Source organism: Giraffa tippelskirchi, chromosome 5 (assembly GCF_054371585.1).
Source record: "Giraffa tippelskirchi isolate mGirTip1 chromosome 5, T2T-mGirTip1v1.2.pri, whole genome shotgun sequence".
In the NCBI taxonomy this organism is placed as follows: domain Eukaryota; kingdom Metazoa; phylum Chordata; class Mammalia; order Artiodactyla; family Giraffidae; genus Giraffa; species Giraffa tippelskirchi.
In genome coordinates this window covers 185,431,809-185,449,165 of record NC_137279.1, presented here as the reverse complement: position 1 = coordinate 185,449,165, position 17,357 = coordinate 185,431,809, and the positions used below count along the sequence as shown (strand labels likewise).

At 48.5% G+C, this 17,357-nt stretch overlaps 1 protein-coding gene across 2 annotated transcripts in view; it reads left to right on the top strand.

Annotated features, from left to right (window-relative positions):
• The first annotated feature begins 636 nt into the window (after nucleotides 1-636).
• Nucleotides 637-17,357, top strand: part of C5H1orf94 (chromosome 5 C1orf94 homolog) — a 40,079-nt gene continuing 23,358 nt past the window's right edge. For both annotated transcript variants that reach the window (XM_081490947.1, XM_081490946.1), the window contains exon 1: nucleotides 637-1,752. In XM_081490947.1, coding sequence (XP_081347073.1) covers nucleotides 1,424-1,752 — 329 coding nt within the window. In that variant the 5' untranslated portion in view covers nucleotides 637-1,423. The remainder of the gene's footprint in view (nucleotides 1,753-17,357) is intronic.

Below are 17,357 nucleotides of genomic sequence, written 5' to 3'. Positions count from 1 at the left end.
CTCAATTCAAGCGCATGCCTCTTTCTTTTTTGAGGGCTCTTGATCATTCTTTACTGGGGAAACACTGGAGGAACATCTATAGACTCCCGCCCGGGGCCAGAGAGCCCAGTAGGTTGCTTAAGGAAGCTTCTCCAGTGAGGGGAGGAGCCCGCTGAGCAGCCAACAGCTTAGCTCCTCTCCGCACCTCTGCCCACCCCGGGGACCGCTGAGCCCAGCGCTGGGGGAACCAGTCTTGCTCAGTAGCCAGGGGTGCCTGGGTTTGAACCCGAGTTCCCCGCGTCCGGGTGGGCCTTGGATACACCCCTTTGAGACTCGGTTTCCTCAAATGTAAAAGGAGAGGGCGTAATGGTACTAACTTCATGAGGTTGTTCGGAGTGAATGGGACACAGAAAAAGCCCAGCGCCGGGCCCACGGTAGGTAGGCACCGGATCAAATAGCAGTGAGGGGTGAAATCAGCGACTCGGAGGCAGCGCCCAGGTGGGTGCGGAGGAGCGGCGGGCCAGGCGGGGGCGCGATGCCCTGGACTTCTAACGGGGGCGAGCGCCCTGGGGTCCTCCGGGCCCCGCCCCCACCCCACCGGAGGACCTGGGGCACTGACCTCACCCTGGGCGTCCCGCGCACCGAGCCGTTGCGTTTGAAACCCACCAAGGAATTCCAGCGCTGGACGGGAAGGGTCCGCAGGCAGGGAGCCGCAGGCAGGCAATTCGGCCCAGCCGCCCCTCGGAGACAGCGCCCGTTTAAGCCTTAGGGACTCTTCCCCGACGATCCCAAAGCCCGGCGAGGCGGGGAGGGGGGAGTGGCTGGTGTCTGCTGGGGACAGCGGGCAGACGCTGAGCACTCGGGACTGTTCCTGAGGGCGGGCGGCTGAGCGGCCGGGAGAGGGAGACCAGAGGGGCCGGTGGGGCGAACAAAGCGGGGCCCAGCCGGGCGGGGGCCCTGGGAAGACCCCGGGGAGAACCCGATGGCGGGCTCCCAGGCCCCGGTGCCTCGCACAGTGCCAGGCCCTCACCCCCGCACCCCCAGGCTTAGCGTGCGCTGACGGACGGAGCCTAGGGTCGTGTGGCATCGGGTGAGGGCCAGGGACTGCGGGGAGAGCCAGCCCTCCCCCTCCAGCTGTTCCCAGATGTCATTCTGCCCGCCCAGGCACCTGGTTCCTGAGCTCAGGGGGGTTCCACGGTTACTAAGCTACTGGTTTTTGTTGACTTTTAAATATTTTCTTCTACGGGAGAGGTGGAGGGGGGCAAAAGTCAGGAAAGAGCAACTAAAAACAAATCAAAATAAGCTCCCCCTCCCCCCAAGAAAGCTGTCCTCCATTCACCTTTCAAACACAAACCAAGGGCCTCTGAACACAGTCACCTTCCTGGACCAGAAGCCAGACAGAACTGACCTTCTTCCTCCCTATCCTCACTGCCCTTTCTGGTGAATGAGGGGTGGTGGTGGATGGTCACCCTGTCTTCGAGCCCTGGGTGGACAAAGGGGCTTCCAGAAAGAGAGGAAGAGGATGGCCAGTGGCAATGGGCTGGCTTCGTCCTCGGCCCTGGTGGCCAAGCGCCCCTCCGCCCTGGGCCCGTTCCCCAGATACATCTGGATCCACCAGGATACACCCCAGGACAGCTTAGACAAGACTTGCCATGAAATCTGGAAGAGAGTTCAGGGCCTGCCAGAGGCCTTGCAGCCCAGGACCTCCAAGGAGCAGCTCTCTGCCCCCGCGGCTGGCACTCCGAGAGACAACGGTCTCAGCTTCCAAGAAGAGTGAGTGTCCCCTTATTTCATGCAAGGGAGGAGGGAGGAGATGAGGTGTGACTTTCGGAGTGCAGGGGGAGTGTTTTGACCTGTTGTTCTGCCTGGCTAAACCCTAAAGGCTGTGTGTTTTCCCCCACCCACCATGGCCCTTTGACAATCTTTATAGGAATAAAATGATTGGGGTCCTGAAGTTACCTGGGTGAAGGGCCAGAACAGGACTGTATTTCCGCTGCTGTACTAGCCCACTAAGGGGACATTTCTTGTGCAAAGGCATAGGCAACACCAAGGTAGATCTGAAGACCTTGAAAAGGTGAAGGTTAGATGTCTGTGGCTTTCCCCAGAGGCAACTAGGATATGCTTCTCCCCTCCCGCCCTGTAAAGCTAGGCATTGGCACAGATGAATTTGGTGGTTTTAAACCACATCTGGAATTCCCTAATACAGGGAGCAGCTGTCCCATTCAGCCTCCACAGAAGCCGCTGCAAGAGCGCACATCAAAATATTTACTGGGAAGGCATTGACATATTCAGAGGACATAATAGAAAATTAAAGTGCTGGAAGATGGCTGTAAATAGCCCGTTTCCTGGATGGGAAATCCTGTATCTGGGAAACACAGAGCTAAATGTTTCTCCACCAGGGCAAAGTTGGGCAGATATTGTTGGGGATGGATGTATTAGAAAGGAGAGGGAGGAGCAGAGAGGAAGTAAAAGACCTCGTTAGGAAAAGCGAGTAAATCCACCGAGTTATTAATGTCACCGTTGAGCAGTTGTTCACTGCTTTGCTTCAAAGTGGGCTGCAAACATTAATTAATCCTCCCAGAGTCCCTGTGAGGCAGGTATTCGTGTCCCCATTTTACAGATGGATTAAGTATTAATAATTAAGTGGTCATTAAAGACTAAGTGATAATTAAGTGTTGCCTGTTCCAACACATGCTCCAGCTCAGCTCAGAGATGCTCTGAAGTGGGGGAACCCTTCAGACAATGATCAACTGTGTCTGGTTTCAGGGATTTCTACGCAAGAGCTAGGAAAGGCAAAGTGTAACTGCTTCCCAGTTCACACTCCCTGAAGTCTGTCCCTTTTGGGGCTCATTTACTTGCTACACATAAGGATAGAAGGCACTTTGGCTGTGGTTGTCTCCTCTGCCCCTGCTCGCAGGACATGGCTGGGATGGGGATGGCCTGTCTACAGCCAGATTCCTGCTATCTGGCCCTCTGGTGGCACTGAGGCCCTCTCCCCTACCCACTGCCATCTGCTCCGGGACAAGGACTGGGAAGGGGGCCTGTGGGGCTGTGCTCAGCTCTCAGTGGCCAAAGAGCTGATTGTCCACTTTGTGAACCAAGAGTCAGTGGCAGTTTCCAGTAGCTGGCACCCTCTCTGCCAGGACTCACGGAGTTAGTGGAGACAGACTACTTCCAGTCTGCACTTGGCTGGAAAGTGAACCTGGCAAACCTTTGGCTGGTCCGTTTGGCCTTGATTTTCTCATCTGCAAATTGAGGGTGATATGCCCTGCCCTGTCCACATCGAGTTGATAATGAGGATCAAATGTGATGAGGACAAGAAATGATCAGCTGCATTATCCCAGTGAGGCTGTCCCTAAATGCAGTTCTCAGGGATTGGGGGTTTGGGTTGTTTTTGTTGCCTTCAATCTGGGGTTTTCACATGATGCTGAATAGATGCTAGAGTACTTCGGAGGCCACCTTCAAGTTGAGTGGCCTGATTTCTGGGTCCCAATCCCCACCTCAGCCAGAGCTGTTCAGCTTTTATGGCTTTTGCTTACTGGAGTTCAAAAGTAAAATAAAGGCTGCACTGAAAAAAAGGTTCTGCTATGAGAAAAGAGCTAGGAAGTCATTGCCTTAGATGAATAAACGATATCATAAGTGTGCAGGTATCAACCAAGTAGAACACAATGAGCTCTTCCTGAAATAAAGGCAGCTGTGATGGTGGAGTCAGACAGCTCTGGTTTCAGATCTCATTTCAGCCCTGTGCCAGCTGCAGGATTTGTTTACTTTATGTGAGCTTCAGTTTCCTCATCTGCCAAATGGAGATGATTACTGTGCATTTCATGGGGTTTGGGGGATGATTAAATGGGATATATAAATATTCCCGGTAATAAACAAGATTTGTAAAAATTCCTTATAATGATGATGGTGATTTCTTTAAACCCTACAATTATTACATGAACTGGGGACTATTTTAAACTCCCCTTCTTTTTACTTTTTGTTATGTAAATGTTCAAACATGTAAAAGTGAATACAGGGAGGAATACAGTGGAATACCACTACATGGTATAGTGAATGTCTGTCAATCAGCTTCGTTAATTATTAACTTTGGTCCATTCTTGTTTCAATTTTTCCTCCCCTATTTTTCAATCAAATCCTTTTTACAGATGAAATAACTGGTTTGAAGGGCTTCATTTCTTGGCCTGAGGTCCTACAGTTAGGAAGTGGTGGAGTTTCAGAAAACAAACCTGGGACCATCTTAGCCGTCTTATGTGGTGGTGTTGGCTCCCTCCCCCTAGGAACTGAGACATCTTTTTGGAAAGTCAAAATATTTGGCAGTCTCATGTTCTGGGTGAGCAAACATAGCTAACGGAGTTCATATCCAGGGAGCTGTCCAGCATATTTGTCAGATGGCTTCAGGCCCACAAGATAACCTCTCAGCCTCTCAGCCAATCTGTCTAGTGTTTCATTTGTAAACCCAGTTTGGGTTTTAGTAATGTTAATTGCTATCATGGCAGCTAGACAAGTAAGTTCTAGAACTCTTATTAGCCAGATTTTTTTTTTTTTTTTGTCCCCATTTATCATGGAAACCCAGACATCTCAAGTTTGAAAGAGAACTTGGAGTCTGTTTTCTGTTGCTTGAATCCCTTCCTTGACATCCTTGCTAAATGGTTATCCACTCATATACTTTCTTAGATGAGAAGCTCGCTACTTCCTAAGGTCGCTCCTTCCCTCACTATGAACCCTGACTGTCAAAAAATCATCTTCTTTTAGTGCTGAAATCTGTCTCTATCAAACCCATTGACTGGATTCTGCCCTTAGGGCTCCAAAGCAAACCTATCCCCACTTCCTCTTAGTAGCCCTTTTAGTTATTGAAAGACGGTAACAACATCTTTCCTAGGATTTGTCTTTATAAGCTCAGTATCTTTGTTTTTCTGAGCTTCCCTTCATGTGCCAATTTGTTCAGTTTGGTCAGTTTCCTGCCCACACTGCTGATTCTTAGGGCAGTGCAGCAACCGGAACCAAGTACAATAATCCGGGTATGATCTAGTCTGAACAGATTGGGTTCTCCTCCTCTATATTCTGTATTCCTGTTCATGGCAATTAACACCACATTCACTTTTCTCCCCAAGCTGACTTCAGCCTATGAACACATTTCGAGTTCATTCATTCAATTATTCATTCAACACATATTTATTAAGCCATCTACTGTGTGCCTGGCACTGTGCTGAGAGCTAGTGAAATAGAGCTGTAAGCCAGACAAGGTCCTCCCTTCCTAGAGCTTGCATTCAAGTAGGGGAGAGAAACAGAAAGTAAGTAAATAAAAGAATATAACTTTAGGATGGAAAAAGGACTGGTGTTCTAGTTGGAAGAAACCAATCATAAGCACATTAAAATTAAACCAAGTAATTTCAGCTAGGGAGGAGTGAGCTTATGGAAATAAAACTGACTAAAGTACTAAGGCGACCTCCTTTAGATGGAGTGGTCAGGGAAGAACTCTCTGAGGAGAGGTAGTCCTTTGAGCCAAGACCTGGATGCCAAGAAGGAGCCAGTCAGGTGAAAATCTAAGGAAGGATGCCCAGGTAGAAAGGAAAGAAACCACAGACTCTGAAGTCTGAGTGGGCTTGGAGAGGGACAACATGGCTGGGGTGTGGTAAGTGATGCAATGTGGCACAAGGTGATATCAGAGGCAGGCAGGCAAGGTCTCAGAAGGCCTGGAGAACCTCAGTGGGGAGTTCAGATTTGATTCTCCACGTTACGGGACACCTTTGGAGGTTTTTAGGAAGCGGATGTAACATGACTGCATGGACTAGTTTTTAAGGATGCCTCTAGCTGCTGTGTGGAAATGAGGCAGGTGAGAGAGCAAGTTGGGAGACCTCTGGAAAGATGCTACAGTGGTCCAGGGCACAGTGGTGATGGTGGCTGGACCAGAGTGAGGGCAGTGAAAATGGACGAAGTGGGGGGTTTGGCGTGTATCTTGAGGGGAGCCAAAGGAGCCTGCTGGTGGTTTGGGGCACACAAACAGAGACATCAAGGCTGAATTGAGGTTTTTGGCTTCAGCACTGGTTGAACAATTTATTGAGGAAGAAATGGAGAGAAATGGGCTGTGAGGGAGAAATCTGTAGTTCTAGCTAATGTCAGTTTAACTCCAGAATCTCATTCAGTTATCTTTTAATTAGTCTTAAACTGGGGCTGAAAGAATTGTGGAAAGTCACTTACTGACTCATATTCTAGGATTTCCTATTCATTCAGTTTCCCTGTTACTAACACTTCACAGCCTCAGAAAGGAGGTCTGGGGTTTGCTGTTGACTCCATTGGCTGGCCTGTGAAGTGGCATTTGCTCATGCCTTCATTTATGGAGTCATTCAACAAACACTCATAGTCACCTTCTGGGTGCCAGGCCCTGTGCTGGGTCTCTGGGATACACAGATGACTAAGACAGAAGCCCATCTCTCTGAGATCTACCAGTCTAGGGGGTGGAATGGACACAGATCCCTGTGGCAGCAAGGACATTCAACAGATATTTATTGTGCATCTACTGCTTGCCTGGGGCTTCCCTTGTGGCTCAGCTGGTTAAGAATCCACCTGCAATGCTGGAGACCTGGGTCGATTCCTGGGTTGGGAAGATCCCCTGGAGAAGGGAAAGGTTACCCACTCCAGTATTCTGGCCTGGAGAATTCTGTGGACTGTATAGTCCCTGGGGTCGCAAAGAGTAGGACACAACTGAGCAGCTTTCACTTCACTTACTGCTTGCCTGACAAAGTGTGAAAGGAATACAATGGCAAAAAAAAGATGGGGACAACCTACGAACTCCTACAGGGATCTTCAGTGTCTTGAGAAAGGCAGATCACAACATAATAAGGTAAATGTCCTGGTGAAGTGCCAATTCCATGGGTGACCCAGGCTTGAGGTTCAGGGAAGACTTCCTGGAGGAGGCTCAGGGAGATGAGCTGGAAGGTTATCCTGAGCCAGACCCAAATAGGAGGATAATTCTACAGAAAGAAAGGAAATCCATTTGAGCATTTAAAAAACAAATGATTTGCTGGTTGGCAGACTTCAGAGGTATCTGTTGCAAGAAGAAATAAGGCTGTTTTGCGCTTGCTCTAGTAAATCTTCACTGTTTGCACCCATCAGCCAGACCTCCAGGTGGGAGAGCCGCTGGGACTTGGAACCCAAGGCACTGCCTCCTTTGAACTGCACTCTCAACAAACCAGTCCTCTGTTGCTGCATGCATGCATGCTCAGTCGCTCAGTCATGTCCTACTCTTTGCCTCCCACTGGACTGTAGCCTGCCAGGCTCCTCTGTTGGTGGGATTTTCCCAGCAAGAATACTGGAAAGGCTTGCCATTTCCTCCTCCTGGGGAATCTTCTCAACTCAGAGATCGAACCCACATCTCCTGTGTCTCCTGCGTTGCAGACAGATTCTTTACCGCTGAACCATCGGGAAGCCCCGTCCTTTGTTGCTACTGTTATTTAAACAGTAAGACAGCCACCTTTGCACTCCCACTCCCACACAATTTCCCACCACCCCCAGGGAACTCCCCATCTTTCCCTGCACTTACAGGGCTCTTTTTGGACACTTTCTTCTCAAGACCCAGCTTAGGAAAAATGGGATGCATCGTACTTTTCCGAAACAGTTGCTTGGAATATATCCCCACTTTTATTTATTAATTTTCTTAAAAAAAAAAAAAAAAGCTTGAAAACTAGTGATGGGAATGATGAGGACAAGACTTCCACATAAGAACTCAGACTGTTGCCACAGAGCCAGTTCTGCTCCTGGTTAGCATTCTCTTCCCTTGAAGGGGTCAAACCCCTCTTTGAAAATCTGAGGGAAGCTGCCACACACCATTTGGCCTAAATCACGCCCTCACATCCCTTGACATTTTGGAAAGTGAGAGACCCCCCCTGCTCCTCAAGTTGGAATCCTTTTCTCATGGACACTTGAGTGTCCCCTCCCTTAAGCTTCCCAGGGCTGGATCTCAGCCACTGCTATGATCCCCATCCCACTGACATCGATGCATCCTCCAGCCTGGTGGTCAAGTGAATTAGTGCACATCTGGTGCTGCAGACAGAGGTTCAAGGGCCTCAACCCTTCCCTCCTCCAGTCTCCTTATGCATCCTTCAGTTGCCTTCATGATGGTTTTTGATTCCTTGTCTCCCTGCAGGCCTCTCTTCTCCCATTTTCAGACCATCTTGTCTTACTGCTCCTGGTTACTTTCCCTCTTGGATGTCCTTCACCCTTTGCCAATTTCATCTTCCTGAAACACATCAACAGCACTACTCAGGCATCCCCCATGTATTCCTCCTTGTCTTCTGAACTGCCTGACCTGGTCCTGAAGAGTCTCTGTAGTTGGCCCTGCCTACTTCTCTAGGTGTACACCTGAATGCTCTTCTCCAAACTCCCTGTAAACCAAGATGTGCCATAAGCAGGTGCACAACTCCCTTGCCGTCACTCAAGTTATTCTGCTACCAGGAATGCCTTTCTTCCCTATCTCTGTCTACTGAAATCTTACCCATCCTTAAAGACCTGGAATGAGTGTATCATCCTCTAAAATTCTCACTGCTGACCCCATTTAATGTTTTCCCTTTCTGCCTCTTCTATGTTCCTTTTTAAAAAAAAATTTAAATAAGCAATTATATCCCCCTCTCTTTCCTAAGAGTTTAAAGGTGTCTCAGATAACAATAAAATAAGGAGACAGATGGATTTAGAATCCCAGTATACTTCCTAGCTGTTGCCAAGTTGCTCAAAATTCCTGTGCCCCATTTTCCTCATCTGAAAGACGGAAAAAGTCATAGTGACCACCCTAAAGGATTGTTGTGGAGGTTAATGAGAGAATGTATGCAAAGTTCACACAGCGCCTGGCAGAAAATAATGATTCCAAATTCACCATCTTCATTGTCACTCTGTTGTCATGATTATCAGGGATAAAATGACAGGGGTTAAGTAATCAACAATAGTGTGGGAAGAGGAGACTTATATACCAGAAAACCTAAGCCAAGGGAAAGTACTCAGTGGAGGCTGGCATGTTGCTTTGAGATTCTTGGCAGATGGAGCCAAAAGTGGGAATAGAACAGTTGGTTTCTGTAACTCATATCATCTAATAAGAGAAAGCAGGAGAGAGAAGTGCTTCTTCCTTAGCTCTGAGGACTGAATGGTAGAGGTCTTTAAATGAGGGTGATGGAATGGAAGAATCAGTTTAGAACCAGCTCTTGGGTTGACTGTTGGCCAGAGAGGAGGACACAGAGCTCCAGTGAAATGTGTCAGCCTCATTCTGGAGTAGGGTTTCTGATGAGGTGGTCCTCTGGCAAGGACTGTACTCTGCCAGGGGCAACAGTCTCCCTTCCCCCATTTGACCATGGCTCCTTAAGGGCAAGGGCTGTGTCTTACTCATCATTGTCTCCCCAGTGCCCAGCCGAGTTCCTGGCACTCGGCGATGCAGTGTGTATGAATGAATGAGTAAGTGAATGACGGATGAGCCATAAAAATGCCACCGCAAGGAGAATGAGGCCCAGAGGTGGCCAGGGTCCAAGTGAGAGGTCACAGTCATCAGAGGAGGCTTTGAGTGATGTGGGAAGCATGTCAGGAAGCCAAGACATTGCAAGCTCTTTTCTTCCTTCTGCTTTAAGCCTAAGAAGGGAACTATCGTTTTCATGAGCACCTGATATGTGCCAAGCTCTGTTTATCTCATTGTCTTAGCAACCCTTCTCCGTTGATGGTTAATATTATTCCCGTTTTACAGGTGAGGAAGCCAGGGCTCAGAGAAGTTAGGCAACTTCCCCAGAGTCATCCAGCTCAGAGGGAGCAGAACAGGGATAGGAACCTGGTGAAGCTTCAAGGCCAGAGCTGTTTCCTGGCACCAGGGGCCCTTCAGAATAGCCCTTGCACATCTGCTTAATACTGGGAGCCATGAACGGTGAAGGCCAAGACGAATCATGATTAACATCCCACGTCCCGTGTCCCCCTTTTTAATTTAATTTTATGGTTTCGGGAGCCGTGTCACAGGTTCTGGGAGCCTGCAGAGATGGGCCACCAGTGGTTTGGTTTAATCCCCTTTTTAATATCTTTGTTGCAACGTTCTTTCCAATTCAACTCCCAAGTCACATTAAAAAAATACCTCTTCCTTAGGGTAAACCTCCTCTTATTAAACAGATTCAAATGAAAAGTTTTAAAGATAATTTGAACAATAAGAATCACTCTGTAGCTCCCAGCCGAAGCTCTTTTATTGCTGTATTTATTCCCTAGTATTTCTTGTCTCATTCCCCAGCTCACTGAATCCTTCATTCCCCACCCCGCCACACACTCTAACCCTTCCAGTCCAAGGCCCAACTTCTGCCTGCTGGTCTCTTCCTCTCTTCTCCCTTCTTTCACCTCCAGGGCATGGAGGGTCAGGTTGAGGGCAGAGTGGGAGGTCTCACTTCCACCAGCCAATCTGCTTTCCGAGACTGTCACACCTGCCCTGAGGGATAGGGGGAGGGTGGAGGCGGGGAGCTGAAGTGTCTGGAGGGAAATTCCTCTCTGTCTGTGTGTCCTATTGCACTGTTGTTGCTGTTGTTCAGTCGCTCAGTCGTGTCTGACTCTTTGCGACCCCACGGACTGCAGCACGCCAGGCCTCCCTGTCCATCACCAACTCCCGGAGCTCAGACTCATGTCCATTGAGTTGGTGATGCTCTGTCGTCCCCTTCTCCTCCTGCCTTCAATCTTTCCCAGCATCAGGGTCTTTTCAAATGAGTCAGTTCTTCCCATCAAGTGGCCAAAGTATTGGCGTTTCAGCTTCAGCATCAGTCCTTCCAATGAATATTCAGGACTGATTTCCCTTAGGATGGACTGGTTGGATCTCCTTGCTCTTAAGAGACTCTCAAGAGTCTTCTCCAAAACCACAGTTTGAAGGCATCAATTCTTCAGCTCTCAGCCTTCTTTATGGTCCAACTCTCACATCCATACCTGACTAGTGGAAAAACCATAACTTTGACTAGATGGACCTTTGTCGGCAAAGTAATGTCTCTGCTTTTTAATATGCTATCTAGGTTGGTCATGCTTTTCTTCCAAGGAGCAAGCATTTTTTTTTTTTAATTCTGTGGCTGCAGTCCCCATTTGCAGTGAGTTTGGAGCCCAAGAAAATAAAGTCTGTCACTGTTTCCATTGTTTCCCCATCTATTTGCCATACAATGATGGGACCATCACATTATTTTTGGGGGCTCCAAAATCACTGCTGATGGTGATTGCAGCCATGAAATTAAAAGACGCTTACTCCTTGGAAGGAAGGTTATGACCAACCTAGATAGCATATTTAAAAGCAGAGACATTACTTTGCCGACAAAGGTCTGTCTAGTCAAGGCTATGGTTTTTCCACTAGTCAGTTATGGATGTGATAGTTGGACGGTGAATAAAGCTGAGCCCCGAAGAATTGATGCTTTTGAACTGTGGTGTTGGAGAAGACACTTGAGAGTCCCTTGGACTGCAAGGAGATCCAACCAGTCCATCCTAAAGGAGATCAGTCCTGGGTGTTCACTGGAAGGACTGATGTTGAAGCTGAAACTCCAATACTTTGGCCACCTCATGCGAAGAGTTGACTCATTGGAAAAGACCCTAATGCTGGGAAGGATTGGGGGCGGGAGGAGAAGAGGACGACAGAGGATGAGATGGTTGGATGGCATCACCGACTCGATGGACATGGGTTTGGGTAGACTCCGGGAGTTGGTGATGGACAGGGCGGCCTGGCGTGCTGCAATTCATGGGGTCGCAAAGAGTCGGACACGACTGAGCGACTGAACTGAACTGAACTGAACTGATGATGGGACCAGATGCCATGATCTTAGTTTTTTGAATGTTGAGTTTTAAGCCAGCTTTTTCACTCTTCTCTTTCACCTTTATCCAGAGGCTCTTTAGTTCCTCTTCGCTTTCTGCCATAAGGGTGGTGTCATCTGCATATCTGAGATTATTGATATTTCTTCCAGCAATCTTGATTTCAGCTTGTGCTTCATCCAGTTTGGCATTTCTCATGATATATTCTGCATATAAGTTAAATAAGCAGAGTGGCGGTATACAACCTTGAGGTACTCCTTTCCTAATTTGAACCAGTCTATTGTTCCACGTCTGGTTCTAACTGTTGCTTCTTGACTTGCATACAGGTTTCACAGGAGGCAGGTACAGTGGTCTGGTATTCCCATCTCTTGAAGAAATTTCCAGTTTGTTGTAATCCACACAGTCAAAGGCTTTAGCATAGTTGATGAAGCAGAACTAGATGTTTTTCTGGAATTCTTTTGTTTTTTCTATGATCCATCTGCATCCAAACCGAGGCCTGGAGGCAGAAGGTGGAGAAGGGATCCTGGCTCAGAATGCAGATGCCTGGGCCCCATTCTGGACCAACTGAACTGCCATTTGCACAGGGGTGCCCAGGAATCTTCATTTGAAACAAGCACCCTAGGGGACTCCTGTGCATATCTGTAGAAAGTTCTGTGATATTTTGGGGGTCAAAGATGAGGGAACCTCAGGCCTCAAAGGGACACAGCTTTGAGAAAGAGGTATTCCAAAGAAAAGCATGAAGGAAGGAGATTGATTTTTTTTTTTTGCATTCTAAGTGGATGCCAGGGATACTGTAAAAAATGGACTCTACCCTGTGTGAAGACCTTTGTTGAGAAATGAGATAAACATGGAGTCCAGGCTTGGCCAGCTGAGGAATTCCACCGTGCCACCTCCCTTAACCCCGGGTGGTGTCACCATCCCCACGAGACAGATGACCAAGGTTTCTGTGCCTTCCTACCCCCAGCCAGCCTGGGCCCTGGGCTGTGAAGGGTCAGCAGGCCGCTCCCGCACTGCAGGTCTAGAGGTCAGAGCTGCTAACATTTGCATAGCGCCTGTTACAGTTTACCTAGTGCTTTCACATTCATCATCCTACTTAATCCTCAGGCAGCCTGGAGAGTTGAGGAGGGGCTGGAGTCAGAGTTTTCTGAAAGCCTGCTGCCCACTCAGCCCCCCTCACTAGGGAGGGCTCAGGAGATGCTGCTCTGGGTTTCCAAGTACCTTTGGGATGCAGGTGAATAGGCCCTGGAGTGGCAATGGAGTCTGTAGCTTCTCTCCATTCCCCTCTTCACCCCACAAACTGAAAAAAATTGGCCCAGTCCTCTCGGCTTGTAGAGAGGGGAGTCTGCCCTCTTTAGCCCTTTCTTCCCTCTGGGTTTCTATAAGCTATGGCAGTGTTGTGTGCATGTGTACATGGGTGTGTCTACGTATGTACATGGGTGTATGTGCACAGTTGTGAGGTATGTGTACATGACTGTGCTATGTTTACCTGTGTAGGTGTGTGTACGTCTGTGGTATGTGTGTGTGCATGGCTGTGGTGTGCATGGTTGTATGTGTGTACACAGGTGTATGTGTGGTTGTAGCATATCTGTGTGCCTGGGTGTGTGTGTGTGCACTGGTATGTGTGTGTGTACATGGTTATGCTTTGTGTGTGTATACATATGGGTTAGTATGTATGTGAGCATGACTGTGGTGTGTAGGTGTGTGCATAGATGTGTGGGGGAAGGTTGTGGCACATGTGTTTGCACATATGGTTTGGGAAATATGCGTGTGCACACATGTAATGCTGTGTGGACACGCATAGGTTGGTGTGTATGTGTGTGCTTGGTGTGGTGTGTGAAGGGGGACTCAGGGCAGATCAGTGAATCCTAGATCTGGAGGAGAGGAAAGATGAGAACACAGGTAGCTTTGACAGAGGCGGCTGTGTCCCTTCTGTCCACATTGGACAGAGGCCACCTCTGGTGCTGTGACATAGGCTCCAGGGGAATAGAAGATGCGTCCCTGCTCCCCAGGCAGATAAGAAGACCCAGAAGTGTCCAAGAGCCTTGGTCACATGAGGGTGGGGACCAAATGGGGGATGGGGCCTTTAAACTCTTCATTTAGAAACTGGGATAATTGTATCTCTCTGTGTCCATGGGCTTTTGATAAACAGTCGTCCCTGGTATCCACAGCGGGGGTTGGTTCCAGAATGCCCCCGGATACCAAATCTACCTCTCCCTCATATAAAATGGTCTTGTATTTGCACATAATCTACACACACCTTCCCGTGTACTTTAAATCATCTCCTGATTACTTACAATACCTAGTACAATGTAAATGCTATGTAAAAAATTGTAAAGTACAATGTAAAAGCTATGTAAGTAGTTGCCAGTGTGCAGCAAATTCAAGTTTTGCTTTTTGGAATTTTCTGGAATTTTTTTTCAAGTATTCTTCATCCATAGTTGGTTGAAGCCATGGATGTGGAACCTGTGAATATGAAGGGCTGACCATGTAACAGACTACGTCAAAATTTAGTGGCTCAAAACCACAGCTTCCTACTCAGCTCTCCCCAGTTGAGCAAACTAGTAGGCTGGGTTCTGCCAGTTGGTTCTTCTGGGTGGGGCTGGGCATGGCATGGCAGGACATGGCTCATCCTTACCCACATGTCTGTAGTCATCTGGGCCTGGCTAGTCAGCTGAGGATCTTGGGGTTTTCCTTCACGGGATGTGTTATCCTCCAGCAGGGTCTCCTGGGCTTGTTCATGGGGAGGTGGCCAAATTCCTCGAGAAACCAGAGGTTAAGCCCTAATGCCCAAGTGCTTGCCACCTCTCTGCTTCTTTATTGAACCAAGCCAAGAAGGAACTACCACAGTGTCAAAACTATAATCGGTCTTCACACCACTCCATTGTAGCTGTTGTGAGGATTCAAATAAGAGTTTTTCATGGAATGTGTTTAGCGCTGTTCCTCGCTGCTTAGCTCATTCTCCATAAATACTCACTCTTCTGATTTTGTGAACTGGAACTGGAGGCTTAGACATATTCGACAGCTTGCTGGAGGTCTGGCCTCCATAAAGCCATGGAATTTGAATTCAGCTCCTGCCTCCTTCCAGGCAGCTAGCTCTTAGCCACTCTGTCTGCAGCTCTGCCCACGCAGACACGTGGAGAAGTCGGTCTCACCTGCCGCCACGAGATCGGTCAGTCTCTGGATGGAGCCTGAGCCCTTCGCTTGCTTCCATCTTCAGTCAGCCGTGTTCCCCGGGCACCAGGCCTGGGTACCGTGTTTTGTCGTCGATCTGAAATGCCATGGTGGGAAGAAAATATTTGTTTTGGTGTCCTCTTCCAGCACTAACAATTTTCTGCTTGCATTTTTCTGTTGTTTGGCTCAGATGAATAGCAGTTTTCATCTTTGCTCTGTGTTATCATGTACACAGAACTGCTGTCGGGGAGCTAACAGCATGCTTGCTTAGTCATTATTCTGGGAAGGGGTGCCAGCCAGTCAATAGCCTTTATTTTTATACAACTCTGTACACTGCAAATGCCGAAATGTCGCACAGCGCCCGCGTACAGAGTCGCCATCAGACACCTATCATTTCTGGAGGCGGGCGGAGCGGAGGAGGCAGTGGCCGTTGGGGCCGAGCACCAGTTCTGAGTGGTTTCCTCTGTCAGAGCCCGGGAGCTGGGTTAACCGCCCTGAGTAATTCACTATGATAGAGTCTGTGGCAGATTTTATGGTTTTTACCCACTCAAAGGAGAAAGCAAATAGCACCAGAGAGATGCCAGCCTCAGCAAAACTTCTTAAGGAGAGAGGAAGAAAGATAGATGCAGGCAGGCAGGCTTGATGTGGGACCTAGCACAGTCGTGGGGAGAGGGAAAAGTCTTTCTGGGAGCCCCACCGTGGGCGCTAAGAGCTGGGCAGGATCTTTGTGGGGTCTGCGGTGGGACTGCCTCACCAGGATTGGGAGTTCTTAGGATGAAGTCGAACAGGCTGGTTCATTGTCATCCAGTCAGCTCACAGGGGTGCCGGGCCCACGGTAAGGACATGACATGGAAGGCCAGAAAATGCAATCAAAACCAGGGAGTCAGCAACCAGTAAAAGGAGCTGAGTGGTCTTTGGCAACACAGCTTTTGATTTCCAGAGTTCCAAGAAATGGACAAGGATAAAGACAAATTCACGAGCCAGTTCATTTATTTATTCAATAAATACCTATTTAGCTTGAAGGTGGTGCCCAGCATGGCTCAAGGTCTTGAGGCCTCCGTGGTGAACAAGATACAATCCCTGCTCTCAGGGAAGATGTGTTATTGTCAGAAATAAAGACATAAAAAAATTACTTTGCGAGGGTGATGAATACTAGGAAGAAAATAAACAGATTGCTGAAGTAGAGAGTGCTTTGTAAGAGTCCGTCTGGGGATGAACTAGTATCCACAGGAGGTGCAAAGGCCCCGGGATTAGAGTGAACTTGATATGCAAAGGAATATTTATAAGACCAGAGGGACTGAAAGAAGAGGAATCTCAAAGCAGGAGGGCTTAACTGGGCCACTTAGTGGGGTGCCCTGGGGGTCAGAAAGGGGTCTGGATTTTTATTCTATGTGTAAGAACCCACATAAGGGTTTAAGTGGGGAAATGGTTTGATCTAAGTTCTGAGAATGTCTTTCCTCTGCCAGCATGCAGTTTTCTAGAACAAAAAGGAACAAATGAATCATGTTTTCTTGGGAGTGGAAGGGGCAGGAAGGGGAGACCCTTGCTTAGGGACTTGTACCTGTGTGCTGAATCTTGATTTCAGCAAGGTATTTGATAAAGGCTGTCTTGCAGAAGTGGAGATGGAATGATAGTGACTGGATTGATTTATTCCCCCAAAGTGTTGATCCAGGATTACTGTCAGGCTGGGGTTGGTGGGGGGAGGGTTTCCAGCAACGTCCCTAAGGCTCAGCTCTGGACTCTCTCGCCTTCAACATTTCTATCCATTGGTGGGGGACCCAGAAGGCAGACTCATCAGACATGCAGCTGACACAGAGCTGTCAGGGACAGCTAAGGCCACGGATGACAGGCTCGGGACTCACCGTGATGATCCTCCACAGGCTGGAGTGATGGGATGAGCCCAACAATATCCTTGATTGCATTCAGACTGGGGAACGAAGCCCAGCCATGGAGCAGGGAAACCTTGCTGGAGAACTTTCCCTATAAAGGAAGCTGGGGCAGGGTGGGAGGAGGTCAGAAAGTCAGTTGGACCCAGGATCATTCCCTCAACAGCCTCTTCACTTCCTTGGTGACAAAGTCCTTAGCCTCTTAGAAGCTCACTTTTCTCATCTGTAAAGGGAGACTGATTTTGTCAATTGCCCAGAGGCGTGGAGAGGATTAAACAGAAGCACATATGTGGATGCCTGGCTTCCAGTCTGGCCTTCCAGAATCATGGTAGATGCAAAGGAAATAGGAGTTTGTAGAGACTCTCCCAGGGAGGGTTGGGTGCCCTGGGCCAGTCTTTCAGAGGGATGCAGGGGACCTGCAGCCCAGGTGAGCCCCTCTGTTCTTGGCACAGACTCTTCTGGGAATGCCAGCTTCTTAAGAGGCCCATTGACCCCCATGATGTTCCAGAAAAGAATGGCCAAGGACAATGAAAAGGA